Source organism: Amblyomma americanum, chromosome 4 (assembly GCF_052857255.1).
Source record: "Amblyomma americanum isolate KBUSLIRL-KWMA chromosome 4, ASM5285725v1, whole genome shotgun sequence".
Classification (NCBI taxonomy): domain Eukaryota; kingdom Metazoa; phylum Arthropoda; class Arachnida; order Ixodida; family Ixodidae; genus Amblyomma; species Amblyomma americanum.
The window spans coordinates 144,291,789-144,305,644 of NC_135500.1; the positions used below are offsets into that span (position 1 = coordinate 144,291,789).

Below are 13,856 nucleotides of genomic sequence, written 5' to 3' on the forward strand. Positions count from 1 at the left end.
CGACGCCACATCAGTGCACATTTAAGATCAAATGTCATTTAGCAACCTTAACAAAGGCCCATCACCAGTGAGGTACAAGGTCAGAACGTTGTAAACATCATTTAATATGTACAACAGGAAAAAACTAACACAACAGACGATCGCACAATTTTTGCATGCCAACGTTGTCCCCCTATTTGCACTGTAAATGTAGAGCGATGAGTTTCCAAAGAGCCCATGAGCCTGAAAAGAGAGGACGTGGAAAACAAAGCCAACAAGGCAGCACAAATTATCAAAGCACAGGTGAAACGAGACGTGGCTGCTGCCTCCTCCTCACCTGAAAGGCAGGAAGCCACCGACAAAGCAGTGGATGGGCAGCGAGTGGTACCAGGGCACTGGTGGCACCCCCCGTGCAATCAGCTTAGCTCGGCAGGGGGCCTCAAAGGGGCCGGCACAGTTCTTTCCCAGGATGCCACCCATTAGGGTCAGTGGGTAGCCACCTGCATTGACAAGAGGCCAATGCACGGATTAAATGTCCCTGAGCCTAAACCATTATTTTTAATATCTGAACATGCCTTAAGTAAAAGGCGCAGGATGTGCACTTGTGCTTCAACTCTGGCTGGTACATAAGCAGTAAAACTCGGGGGCATTCTTGACCACATTCTTAAAGAAGAAAATGCAACAGCGTTCGAAAGATGGCCCATCCCCAAAAATTTCATAGCACCCCCAAAAAATCTGAATGTAGGCCCACCCAAGAAAACAGATAAAGGTGGATTAAGGTGGATTAGTAGTTTGGATTAGTATACTCCCATGTATCTTCCAATGGAAGGTACCATAACATTATAGTCTTCATATCTTCAAATTTGGTGGTGTTGATGACCATAGTGGAAGGAAGAGAGGTGCTCTGATGGTGTCGTCATGCTGAGGCGGGAGAGCGGTCACTTATTTTGACCGGAAGTGAGCACCACCGCTAGGGGCAGCACAAGTTGAGTGGGTTATCCTCTCCGCCGATTCTGCGTGCTTTGCTTGGAGCAGGGCCACACGCATAAAACATTTGCGACCTCAGTCAGCATTCAAACACCCCAACCTTAATATATACGCCTATTTTATTTATTTAAACACCTAATTCTAAGCAAGTAGAAGCTTTCATACTGCTTACTCTCTAAATACTTCAATTTCCAACCTGAGAAACGTGTCGTCTGCTCGAGCAGACAATGCGCGGCGCCCGCCTTTCCGGCGCCTCGGAGCGGGCACCGGAGGTGTATATAGTGATTTGTTGCTGCATCTGGCGAATTAAAGAGCCATTTTATGGCATCGTGCCGATAAAAGCAATCCCTGACTGAGTGACTGGCGGCTCAGCATACAGCTGTACTACAACGTGCAGGACCGTCTCATTTTTTCCCTTTGACTGCGACTGCAGAGGTGTGCTTTAATCCACTGTCTTGAATTTTTTGTGCATTTGGCTACTGCAAGAAATAATTGTCTTAATATGGGGCAAGAAGTTCATTGTGCCTGTCAGGAATAATGGCTGAGTGACCTGCAAATCTGCAAGGAGCAGGTATTATTACTCAGCGTTCGCAGAGACGGAACTCGTCCGAAAGAGTGCCGAAAGCCCATTGTCTGTACTGACAGTGTTCACGTGACTACAGTTGCGAAAATAATTTCGACAGTGATTATGTTAGCCGAAGCAGTTTTTTGAAGCCATGCAGCAAAGCCTGATGCATATGACCTCACCATCAATGAAATGTTACTGCATCGCATTCCATGCACTAAGCCCAAAGTGGATTTAAAATCGCATCTTGTAAATTGCTGCGTTTCAATGAGGATGCGATAATTCAGCAAACAAAAAAGATCTGTCCGCAGTAAGTCGCACAATCTGAGAAAGCTCGCGAAGGTGGAAGCTGAGCCGTCAAATGTGAAAAACGCACTGTGTGTCTCGTCCTCCCTTCGTCCGTACTCTGCCAGCGCTAAAGTGTAGAGAATGAAAAACGATCTTGGTTAAAACAGTCGACCTTCGAACGATCGAATGAGAGCCCATCTCCCGCGGTTTCGAAAAGGCTTCAAATTTCTAGCAGCGCAGTAACGCAAAACCGAACAGCTGTGGAGCAGCTTTAAGAAAACCAAGGGCACCGAGGACATGGGCTCGCTGAAAACTGATACAGACCAAGCCTGGCACAGTGTATACGTGCTTCGGCCAAAGAACCAAATATATGTGGCGCTGGTTAGCTTTTTTGGTTTTGAAGTTTAGTTTAAGCATTCAAGTAGATGGGCGCAGGTTTCCTTAAACGAGATCAGTGACTTGCTTATAACGTTTGACATTACTGTTCTCAACATAAAATTAAGAAATAGCAACTACAAAGTTTGCTCTGGTTATTATATCGCGTATACAATTTCGAAATCTATTATTACACCCTTCAGTTTGTGCCACAACACGAGACACATATGACAGCTGGAGCAAAGCACACCTTGAACACGTTGATAGCTGTGTAGGCTTTTATTTGGTGATCTCACACCCCTTGGAATGCACACTGCTCACTTAACTGCTCTCAATCACAATATTAACAGTGTTTCTCCTAAACTTCAAAGTTTTAGTTGAATGAAACTATGTGTTGAAAAGGCTGCTGCTGGCACCATCTATTAAGCAGTTATTTATGTGGCCTCAAGTGAACTATAGCCCGGGAGGGATATAAAGGGACGTCCCTCCAACCAAGAAGAGTTGTTTCAAGCAGGCGAACGTCATATATGCATCGAAATCAAGCGCCCGTGCCAGGTGCGGTCATTGAAGCACCAGCAAAACGATGCAGTCATTGAAGCACCAGCAAAACGACCAACAAAGGCCCCCAGTACTGGTGCTGCATCTTACGGCCACGCCGTGCGTAAAGGTCACACTAACTGGCCACTCCACTCGCTGTTGTCGGATCACCTTTGTTCTTCCATCATGGTGATGACGTTACGACTCTCTTGACAAATCAAGGAATTTTGTTACAGAGAAACCGGAAATTTTTTGGATGACGTCAACATAAATGCTAGCGCATTAAAAAATTGGGATGTATTTGGCCTTAACATTATCGCATTGAAATTATTCACAACAATTAGCACTACACACACAAAAAAAATTAACATGGAATGGTACATAGTCGTATGCTTCAAAAATTGACACACCTGCAGGCTATTAGTTTGCCTGCTTCAAAATGTGGGTTTCTGTAGCCATGCCTAGCACCATGCTGACTTTGGAAGCCAGGGATTCATATTGTGCTTGAAGAGCCATTGTTTACAGACCAAAATCATTTCAAGCCTTGCCTGGTGTAAGCCAGAAGTTTTGTTTTCTCAGAAGTTACCTCTGACTCAGGTCAATGTGGGATTTGCACCAAAGTGTACTCACAGCAGATCCACACAAGCAGGAGTAAAACCACGGTAGTTGCAGGCAAAGCCTGGGTGGAGTGGTAGATCCAGGCTGTGGAGTTCTGAATGCTCCACACAAGGAACAGGGGAACTGTTCAAAGAAAAACAAGGAAAGGAAGGTCAAAAAACCAGGCACAAGAGATGAGCAGCGTTTTTTTAACTATCATTTTGAGCTATTGCAGAACCCACACTCTATTGGGCGCGAGTAGAGCAGGTTGGGCAAGTTGGCAACAATTACAGTAGAATCTCGGTGATACAAACACGGTTGAAACGAATTTCACGATGATACGAATTTGTAACATTCCCAGGCCGGAGTGCATTGTGCACAACGTGCGGAATTCCGGATGCTCCAAACTCTCTCCCGCGCCACATCGGATGATACGAACACGCGAGCCACGATCGCACCCTCGAGCACTAAGCACGGCCCTCACATCACCAAAATCGCTATTGCCAATCGCGCGATAATGCACCGCGAGCTGAGAGCGGCAGTGCGCGGACCTCATGTCGCTGAAATTGCAATCGCTAATCATGCGGTATGCACCGCGAGTAGTATGGCCGCACAACCGTGAATAAATCCCGTCAGCCGTATACAGATCTGTGTGCATGTATTTTCTATGCTTCTGCATATGAATTTTGTTTGTTCAGATTATACAAAATTTCGAATGATACGAATTTTTTTGCGACCCCGTGAGATTCGTATCACTGAGATTCTACTGTATATAAAAATAAACAGCATGAAAACAACCCGAAGACCAAAAGATACAAGGACACACTGCAAGTGCTCATACAGTCGAGCCCACATATAATGGCCCTACTTAAGACGAACTTTCGCTTATAACGAACGAGACCTGTGCGACCGTCAAAATATACATTGTTTCAGTGCTACAAATCACACGTATAACAAACGTCATTAAGTCCTGCTGATCGGTTACAGTGGACGGACGGCGTAAACCCGGCGCTGTGCCGCGAGATAACCTGCCTCTGACCCCTCAAGCGCGCCCAGCGCGCTCTTCGAAGGCGAACTGCCCACCCCGTTTCGTGCCGCTCTCAAGCGAGCTACCCTTTCCCCGTCGATGCGCCTCCCAAGACAGCCCTCCCGCCCCTCCTCGCAACTCCGCTCCCCTCTCCTCACTCTCTTACAAATCTGTGCGTGGCCTCTGCGACCAACCGCGCCACCGCCGATGCTGATCGTGGAGGCCACGCTCCGTGAAACAGGCCTTCCGTGGGAGCCAAGAGGTGGCTGCACTGACACTCACGGACGGTCCTCACTGGTCTCTCCTCTGGCGCTGTGCGTCTCTATCTTTAGCTTGATTGCCGTCTGTGCACGTTGCACGTCTACCCCATCGTGCACTTTTGTCACTCTTTTTGTGGTGCGGACGTTTCTTTGGCTTCGTTCAAACCTCGGGCCCTGGTTGTAATTCGTGATGACGGACAGGAACACCGTGCCCATTTCCATTGTATTCAGTGGTAGAGATGATGAAAGCGGCCTGGGTGGAGGTGACGGCCACTGGGGAGCGGAACTGCTTTCGCAAGGCCGGCGTCGACACAGTGTCTATGCGAGCCTGATGCTTCAGAAGATGACCAGCCCGGCGGCGATTTGTGGCATCGCGTCGTCGACTCCAACATGGGGGCGTCATTACATTGGTTGGAATGATTTTATTTCTGTCGATGATAACGGCAACACCGCGAAACCATGCACGGACGAGGGCATCGTTTGCGGGACGAGAGTGACGTGGAGGAATCAGATAAGGATGAAACTTCGGAGCCCAGCACCTATAAGCGCGCCTGTAGCAATGGGCTACATAGAGAGCCTCAGACAACTTGTCAATGCCAAGGGCCTCGGCGAAGAGCACGCTTATGCTTTAAATAAACTCGAAACCTCCCTGCTCAGATCTGTGCTGCAATAACAGATGTCCATCAGGGACTTTTTCGCAAAAAAAAAAAAATTTGTGTTTTGACAAGCAACTGTCTTTAAAGCTGCGGTCCACTTACTACGAACTTCGGGATATAACAAACGGAAGCCGTGTGACGCTCATGTTTGTTATAAGCGTGCTCAACTGTAGTACGCATTGTATCTTTGATCCTCGTGTTTTCTTCGTGTTGTCCTTCATAATGGATGCGAACAGCATGTCTCAAGGCAATCAATTAAAATTTTCAAGAACAAGGAGCTAGTTTTCATTGACAGTACTCCATGAAAACAATGAACCCTTTAGAAAATTCACTGTGGCACCTCAGCAGGAATCGCCATTAGCTGCTCTAGTTCATGTAGTACCACCATTATTCAGACACTCATCAATGTGGCATCGATGGCGCTTCTGCTCGCTTCTGTTAATATGTGAAGGAGATGACAAACAAGCATTCATTCTGGCCGAGAGACTTGACAACTGTTCCAGACGGGATTTTTTAAAGGTGGCTGGAAGCTTACTATGATGCCCAAGGTGTGTGCAGCAAGTCAGGATGTACTTCTCAATGCAGCCTTTTTGCGAATCTACTGACCCTCATTCTGCCTCATCGCCATCCTGCAAATACAGTGCCCCTGAGTGCATGACATTACTGCTTTTTTTCGCCACTAAAACATCTCGCATTCCTCAGTCCTTTAGCTGTGTGTGTCCGTGTAGCCCATTGCAATGCGTCAGTGTCAAAGTATACAAATGTGTAGAGTGCATGGACAGCATGCCCAGTGTCAAAAGGAGAGGACAAATTTGAATCTTGTTTGTACTGCACACAATGATGCCACAGACATTTTCGCAGTTGAAAGGTATGAATGTCTTAAAAAATTTTTATTATTACAGAAATCATAATATAATTACACGTGTAAATGTATTTTTTCCTCCTGTTTTTCGAAAATACAATAGCTTCAGTATAGTATCTCAATCATTTCCCATATTATGGGAAAATAATTAAAGCCTAATAGGTAATTTTTTACGTGTCGGTAAGACATCGTCCCCCAATAATTTTTGGTTCAGATTGAAACGAAGCTGTAGCCAAAGACCTACCAATTCGGAGCTATGCTATCTACCGTATATACTCACATATTGAACCCACTCGCATAATGAACTCGGCCACCACTATTGATCATGAAAATTTTTCTTTTTAATCCTTTAGCTTTTGGTACTGCGTTCCTCCGTTTTCGTGCCGACTGCAGTGCAGACCTTGGCAGCGCGCCGATAACATCATGGCGTGTTTGTTTATCTTTTGACGAGAGCTCCTATCGAAGGCGAACTTGGCACAGCGCCATGACGTTGTGCGCCAGGCTTAGTAAGTCAGTGAGCGCTAGAGCATTGGAGAGGAACATAGCAGTTTAAACCAGAAACCTATAAAATATCCTCTACACCGAAATGCTGTGAAGGAAGCAGGACATTCAGACCCCCTCAAGAGATTTGGTGAGCTTGAGATCGAGAGCGAAAATGCCTAACCCCTCACCATCCTGCATGTTTGTTCAACCTTGCGTAAACAATGCGCACTTAACCTTGACAGCATGTTCGCTTTATCTCACCGCGATTTTCCAGCGCTACTGGCTATCACAAAATCGTCGGATCGCGCTGTGATACAGAGAACTCCTCAGAAGTGAACGGTGCAGAACACCGCTGACATGAATGCATCGGACCGCGTGCTTTTGTCGATGATGGATGGACGGACAGACGGACGTACGGGTGGGCAGCACATCATGAAATTTCGATTCTCAAAAAAAGAAATCCGTTGAAACTTTTTTCCCGCGTAATGAACCCTCCCCCCAAATTGACGCCAATTTTTCAGGAAAATAAGTGGGCCCATTAAGCGAGTATATACAGTATATTGTTATTGAGATACATAATCACATGAAATGTCCGATTATGTTGAAACACCATAATTATGAAATTAATTAGGTCACAATATTCTTCACAAATTTTGATGTTTCGACTCAATCAAAAAAAAAAATAGCAGAGCTCTACAGTTCAGTTCTTTCTGAATTCAATGGGATAAGATTAATTGAAATTGCACCATAAAAACAATAAGAACTTCCATAAGGTTAGTCACATTGGCAAAAAACACGAAGTTGAGCAAAGAGCAGAAACAAGTAAGAGACGAGCAGACAACAACTAGGTGGAAAAGATGAAGAGAGTAGTTAGGAAAACGGAGGAAAATTGGCATTTAATCTGAAGATACTGAGCACGCTAGGAAGTAGTGGCTAGGTGACATTTGTCACCATTCCGATACAAAGGGGAGGCTAATAATTATCTGTCCATTAAACAAAAAAAAAAGGTTGCTTCAGCAGAAATGGCATGATTTTGGGCAACGACAGCCAAGGAGTTTCCATGGCTCTTCATAGCATTTTGATGAAGGTGAAATACAAGAACACTCACGTGCTGTGCGATGTTAGTGCACGCGAAAGAACATCAAGTGGTCGAAATTAATTCAGAGCCTTCCACTACGGCACTGAAACCCGCATACCTTACCATGTTTTTTTTTTTAACCTGCACAGCAACTTACAGTTTAAAAGAACTTTTATCTGGGCTAGATGGTTCATTGCACTCGTTCATTGTTTTCCTTTCTCGAGTGCACAACAACTCTCCATGAAAACAACTTTGGTGAATGTAAAAAATGCAACATAACCGGTAACAAACTTTTTTGTGCAACAGTCTACAGTTTTTAAAAGGTGCACCGTAAGCTATTCCCGGCCATGGCAGCAGAAGGTGGGAAAAGGAGGCTATACTCACTGAAGAAAAGGCACGAGACCAAGTTGACATTGGTGACCCACTTGGTGCCGCCCATCTGGCGGTACATCTTGGAAGACACAAAGCCCGCAATGCCTGCAAGTGCAAAGGCAGATGCTCCAATGCACAGCAAGTCACATCAAGGAAGTTCACGAACTACCAAGGAGGATAGAAATTCTGCGTCTAAAGCAACATTCCATGTCTGAAACCATTTTCAAAGCTACTGCTAGTGGTCACATGTGGAACTTTTGTAGAGACAAAATATTGCATTTTTGCAGCCATGTGGCTAATTCAACAATAGATGCTGCACTGAGCTTCCTATTAATATTATATTAGAGGTGTGAATATCCGAAACTTTGAAAACGAATAGAATATGTTTGTTATTCAGTTTGTATTCGATTCGGGAAATTAAATTTCGAGAACTTCCGAATATTAAGCAGCGATCAAAAACTGTGCTGGCTTTCATAAATCAGACTATGGCAACACCACAATAGCTGGTCATATCATCTAAAGACCCAGTTTAAAGTGCCTAGAAAACAGTACAAAGGCGCCTTGTTTGCTTTCTTGTCCGATGTTTATCGCGTGGATAGATCACATTTGGACGCTGCTAGGCTTGGTTCTGGGCCTGCATTCTGAGTTTGTCATAATCGAATATGTTGATTATGTCGATTTGGAGTGAACTCATCGGTGTTACTGCGTTTTTCAGCACGTCAACTGGCTATAAATTGGGGACGGGGCTTTCGCTTCATCTTATCTTGCCTTTAACAAATTGGATGAACGACAAATTTGGCCTGTTTTTTATTTCGTTGGACCATTCAGTAGCTCCTAGGACTAACGAGCATCGGTTTGTTCAAGAAATTGCTTCATCCAAACCAGATGGTGCCACTTTATCATTGCACCTGCGTTTGTGTACAATGAATGATGTAATATGAAGCATAATTTCCTGCAAAATTCTTGTGTTCACTGTGCGCAAACATGCATTCGCTATTCTTGAACCCCATTAGCTGTTGAAGTGGCCTGCACCATGATCGTGTGCAATTTCTAGCAGCGACTCTGGTCATCATGTGCACGGATGGTCAGTTGCCAGCGACGCGCCACTACACGTATAAGTTTAACATGCCAGAGGTGGTTTTTCAGCATCCCTATGAGTCCTCGATAGCAAGCTGCAGTGCTGTGGCACTGCGTTGAGCTTGTGAGTAAGCCGGCAAGTTTGTTTCCAGGCATCAATGGGCATGTGTGCGCTTCATGCCATGGCGAAACTCTAAAAACTTCATCTGCGAAGCCTCCCAACGCATACACGAAGAGAAACACAACGAGAAGTATTTTTTAGCTTTCCAGCATGTCAAAACAGTGCACTCATTGCAGGCTTTTCACTGTTTGTGGGGCGGAGCCCCCTCACCAGGCTTCACCACATTTTTGGCCTTTTTTTCTTTCCCAAGGTGTGGGCAGGGGCATTTTGTAACTCAACTTTTGTATAATCTGAGCATTTCTTCCGATCCCTTGAAGTCCAAATTAGTGAGGTTTCAATGAGGTTTTACTACCATCATGCTGTTTTTAGTTGCCGGTCATGTGGCTTTCATTCAAGGCTTCCATTTTATTGCTCAAACTACGTGGCTAAATACAAGTTGCTTACTGTTATCCTGCCTAATCAAGCAGTTTACATTTCTGTGCACGCACATCATATTTTGATATTGTACCTGTATTTTATTTTTGGGCATTCGCTAGCTTAAAGGAACTTTTACCAGTGAAAATCATCTCTACTTTCGTCATTATACCACAGTACTGTATTGATACAGGCCAGCTTATTTGATCTCAGTGTCGCTTTAAGGTACTGTGAAAAAAAAAACTGCGTATAATAAGAGTTTTTCTTCCAGTTTTTGCATATCAGATTTCTGCCTCTTAGTTGGATCCAAACAATTTTCACCAAATTCACAGTTCCGGTCTCTTTATGATATAGTGCTACCACCATCAGGCTTCCAGCTAGAGGAAGCACTATCTAGCAGTCGCGTCGGCTGGTAGTTAAGATTCTGCCGACATTCCATCACCACGCTGACCTTGTGATGACCACACTATCAGAAGCAGGACGACCGCGTAGGGACCACGAAAGCAGTGCACAGCTGGTTTTAAAAGAAAATCAATCGTAGCTGCCGAAAACATCAGCACAGCGTGACGCGCTGCTACGTGGACTGCATGAGGTAGGCGGAGCCTGCAGTTGCGGCTGAAATGGCCCCCTCCAGCTATGCTCTTAAGTTAGATCGCGGACACTCGAGCCAGCACACCAGAGGAGCTCGTCGTTCACACTTTAAATAAATTCGGGATATCGATCGTGTGCAGTGGTGCTGCAGATATCTCTGACAAGGGACTCTTGGAAGACTGTACACCTAACAACGGCGACTGCTAAAGCCCAGGCTCCACGGACACTTCCTCGACACACACTTATGTGCATATGCCAGAGCCGGTCTGCACATATGTGTAGTGCGAGATGCAAACAGGTGCACTGTGCATGTGCTGGAAGTGCCACACTGGTTTACAACAATCTGAGGACTGCGTGGCTGTCGCGAATGCCAGGGCGAGTATGAGTTGCTGTTGTCATCACAGCATGAAATTATCTGGTCCAGTGTGCTGGTGCGAAAGGGGGAAGCAAGCCAGCACCGGGCACGAGGAGGTGTGTGCCCCTTTCCAATGCCTGCTGTGTGGTGAGGATGAATGCGAATGAGCATGGTGCGTATGCCTCATGTGCGTATGCCTCATGCCTCATGTATGCCTCATGGTGCGTATGCCTCAGTTACTGAGTCAAGCGTGAAATGCAGTGCAAAGAAATGCTTTCAGTGAGTTTTGCTCACTTGCATAATACGCGGATGAAACTTTTTCCGTATTATGAGCAGGTTTTTATGGTACCTTCTGTGGCCTTGAGAAAATCGGTTCGAATTGTGCCGTGAATCGTCAACGTGGTCTTACAGAAACTTACAGGATGTCAAGGCATAAAGGACACAGATGGCTGTGTTCATAGAACCGTGGTTGTGCACGTTGAACACACTCAGCAGGGCCATGAGAAGCACACCGACAGCAATGCATAGGAACTGTGTGCCCACACCTGCAAAAGATGGGAGAGAATCAAACACAAGCTGTAAATTTCTGACGTTTTTCTTCCTGATGTCACTACTGGGCACGCTTACATTCCCAGAATAGCACTCATCTCACCCTGGGAGTAGGGGCATCTTATAAGATAACGCACAAGTAAAGTTATTAATAAGCAGATGTGAGTGACTACATAGGGCAGAAAAGAAACTGCAATCAAGAACAAAATGTGTACCATCATCTCACAAGACAAGGTAGAATAGCATGATGAATTATGCATCTTCAGAGAGTCCATGCACTCCAACAAGTTCGCAATGCTTACCTTATTCATTACTACTACTAACTACTATTCTACTAATAGCACTTGCTTCATTTTTCTTTTTGAGACTGCAAAAATATGCAAAGGAGTTAGAACTTTTGGGTTTGTTAGCCTGAGCAGTTGAAGTAGCAGTAATTAATGCACAAATGCTCATATTTAAAGCAGTTCTTACAAGGTGAAATGCCACTGCCAAAAGAAAAAAATAAAACTGTGGGACTTAAGTGACTCGACCGTGAAATAAAAGCGATGGTTTAGTTCCAAACACTGGGTTGTCATAGCCTGCTTGTACTCCGGGTTGAGCGAGAGAGATGCAGATGAAACTGCTGCTGAACAGTCGCGAAAGCCAAAACATGAGAGTTTTTCGTGACGCTTATGTATGATTTCACTTTGCTGGTAACCTGCTGCAAACGTTGTCAGTGTCATTACATACATCCAGTGTAAAAAAACTAGCTCAATCAAGCAAAGCAGTGCTAAGCTAGCAATCATATTTAGTAATGAGGTCGAGCTCCTGGTCAGCAGTGGAGCATGTCTAAGGTCACAAAGCAATGCATCTAAAACCATAACATTGCTTAATCCAATGACACCACTCTGTCGCCGCATCGATGGCTTCCATGCTTTCCACTGTGTTCTGTGACCGTTTGTTTTTTTGGTTAAAACCGAAAAATTGATCAGAACTCTGCAGCAGTAACTTGAGGCGCTTACATAAAAGGATCTTTCTTTGTCGCTGTCTCATTCACTGTTGCAGAGTGCTGATGAATACACCACTTAACCCAGCTATCCACCCTATTAACAAAAAAATTCAATCTACCGTATTTACTGGCGTAATTTACTCACTTTTTTTCTTTCAAATTAACGCTTCAAAAAGGAGGTGTGCAAATTAGGCAAAAAATATGTGAACACGTCCTAAAAAACTTTACAAAGAACTCCACAAAGGTCATAACGTGCAATGTATACTTTATATTGCCGCCTATGCGTCGACCCCCAAACTAGCACCCCTCGCTGTACAAGAACAAAAATTAACTCTGAATGTATGACGCATAACCGCTCCCGCCTCGCCCTACGTTATCTAGTTCCCTGCAGGAAAGCATGACGGTGCACGTGAAGCTCAAAGCAATAAGCACACAATGATACAGTCACGAGCCCAGCAGTCAGAGACAAAAGGAGATAACAGAACATAAAATTTGGGCACTCCCAGGCAGCCAAAGTTTTCATTAGCTCCAGTCAAAGCACCATCATAGCCACCCCAAAGGAGGTGCAATACTTATCAGGGTGTAAAATTGCCTTGTCACAAAAAATTATGATCTTGTGCAAGTGACAGCACAAAGCAACCCAGCGAGGTTTTCATCATAAGCTGGCTCAACGTATACAAAAAACACCCTGCGGAGGATTTGCCATCGACTGTCTTGCACTAAATTACACTCGAAACATTATAATTTTATACAGAAAAATCTTGTTAAACTGCACACGCTTAAGCGGTAGTTCCCCTTAGGACATAGTCCCGTGAAATCCTCGACTCTGCTTCTATTGAACCTCATGCATTTGGTGCCTGCTTATGGCACGATGACTTATTTCAAGCGTCCCTGTTAGTATTCCTACGTATCATCATGTACGAGGCTGCAGGAGTCACTCATAAAGCAGCCATGAACTACACCGCACACTATGTACTAGGAAACTTCACCGGTGCTCGTAACGTGTTGATCGCAAAGCGTCGGGAGAGACATGCAATGACAAGGCACAATATGTGACGACGCTTGCAGTTGCTGACACGCCCGGAGAGACTCTCCCCTCCCGCTGCAGGGGGCGTGACAGTACCCCCCCACAATCGATGCTCCACTAACATCCCGTTCGCATGTGCTAGTGCCAAAGCGGTCCTGGTCTGAGCTGCACGGAAGTGTCTATCATCATAACTATCAATGTCACGAGTCTCGGCATCTCCGCAGCACGGCTCTGCAGTTGAGGTTGGCCACCGTAAACTTTCGTTTGCCTCCACGATTTCTCAGACGCCATTGCTGCATTGTTGGCTTACTGGCCTCATTGCACGGGTGCAATTCCACCCTATCTCGCTGCGTTGCCATGTTATTGGCGTTGTCAAGGATCACGCGTTTTCCATGTCCAGTGTTTCCCATGTGACATCCCTCAGCAGCATGCCTCGCACCAGGCCGAAGCTCCGAGTGTCGATCTGCACCGCCGCAGCCGCCTAGGACTCTTCGGGGCATTTTTGCAGTGGGAACACGCAGAAAAAAACCGTCACCTTTTGAATGTTTAAGACACACATAGTGCAGTTGAGACTTCTCAAGCGTGGTCTGATAGTGACTATGTTGCCCCCACCACTGCCGAAACGTCATCCAATGCAAGCGACACTAATGAGGAAGCTGAAGAGAGCT

General features: G+C 45.4%; 1 protein-coding gene across 1 annotated transcript in view; it reads right to left on the reverse strand.

Moving 5' to 3' along the window:
• Positions 1 to 13,856, reverse strand: part of LOC144128466 (transmembrane 9 superfamily member 1-like) — a 109,875-nt gene that overhangs the window by 8,592 nt on the left and 87,427 nt on the right. The window contains exons 9-12 of the mRNA XM_077661892.1: positions 11,044 to 11,169; positions 8,079 to 8,171; positions 3,362 to 3,472; positions 317 to 479 (exon numbers count right to left, since the gene is read on the reverse strand). Of these exons, the coding sequence (XP_077518018.1) occupies positions 317 to 479; positions 3,362 to 3,472; positions 8,079 to 8,171; positions 11,044 to 11,169 (493 nt within the window). The remainder of the gene's footprint in view (positions 1 to 316; positions 480 to 3,361; positions 3,473 to 8,078; positions 8,172 to 11,043; positions 11,170 to 13,856) is intronic.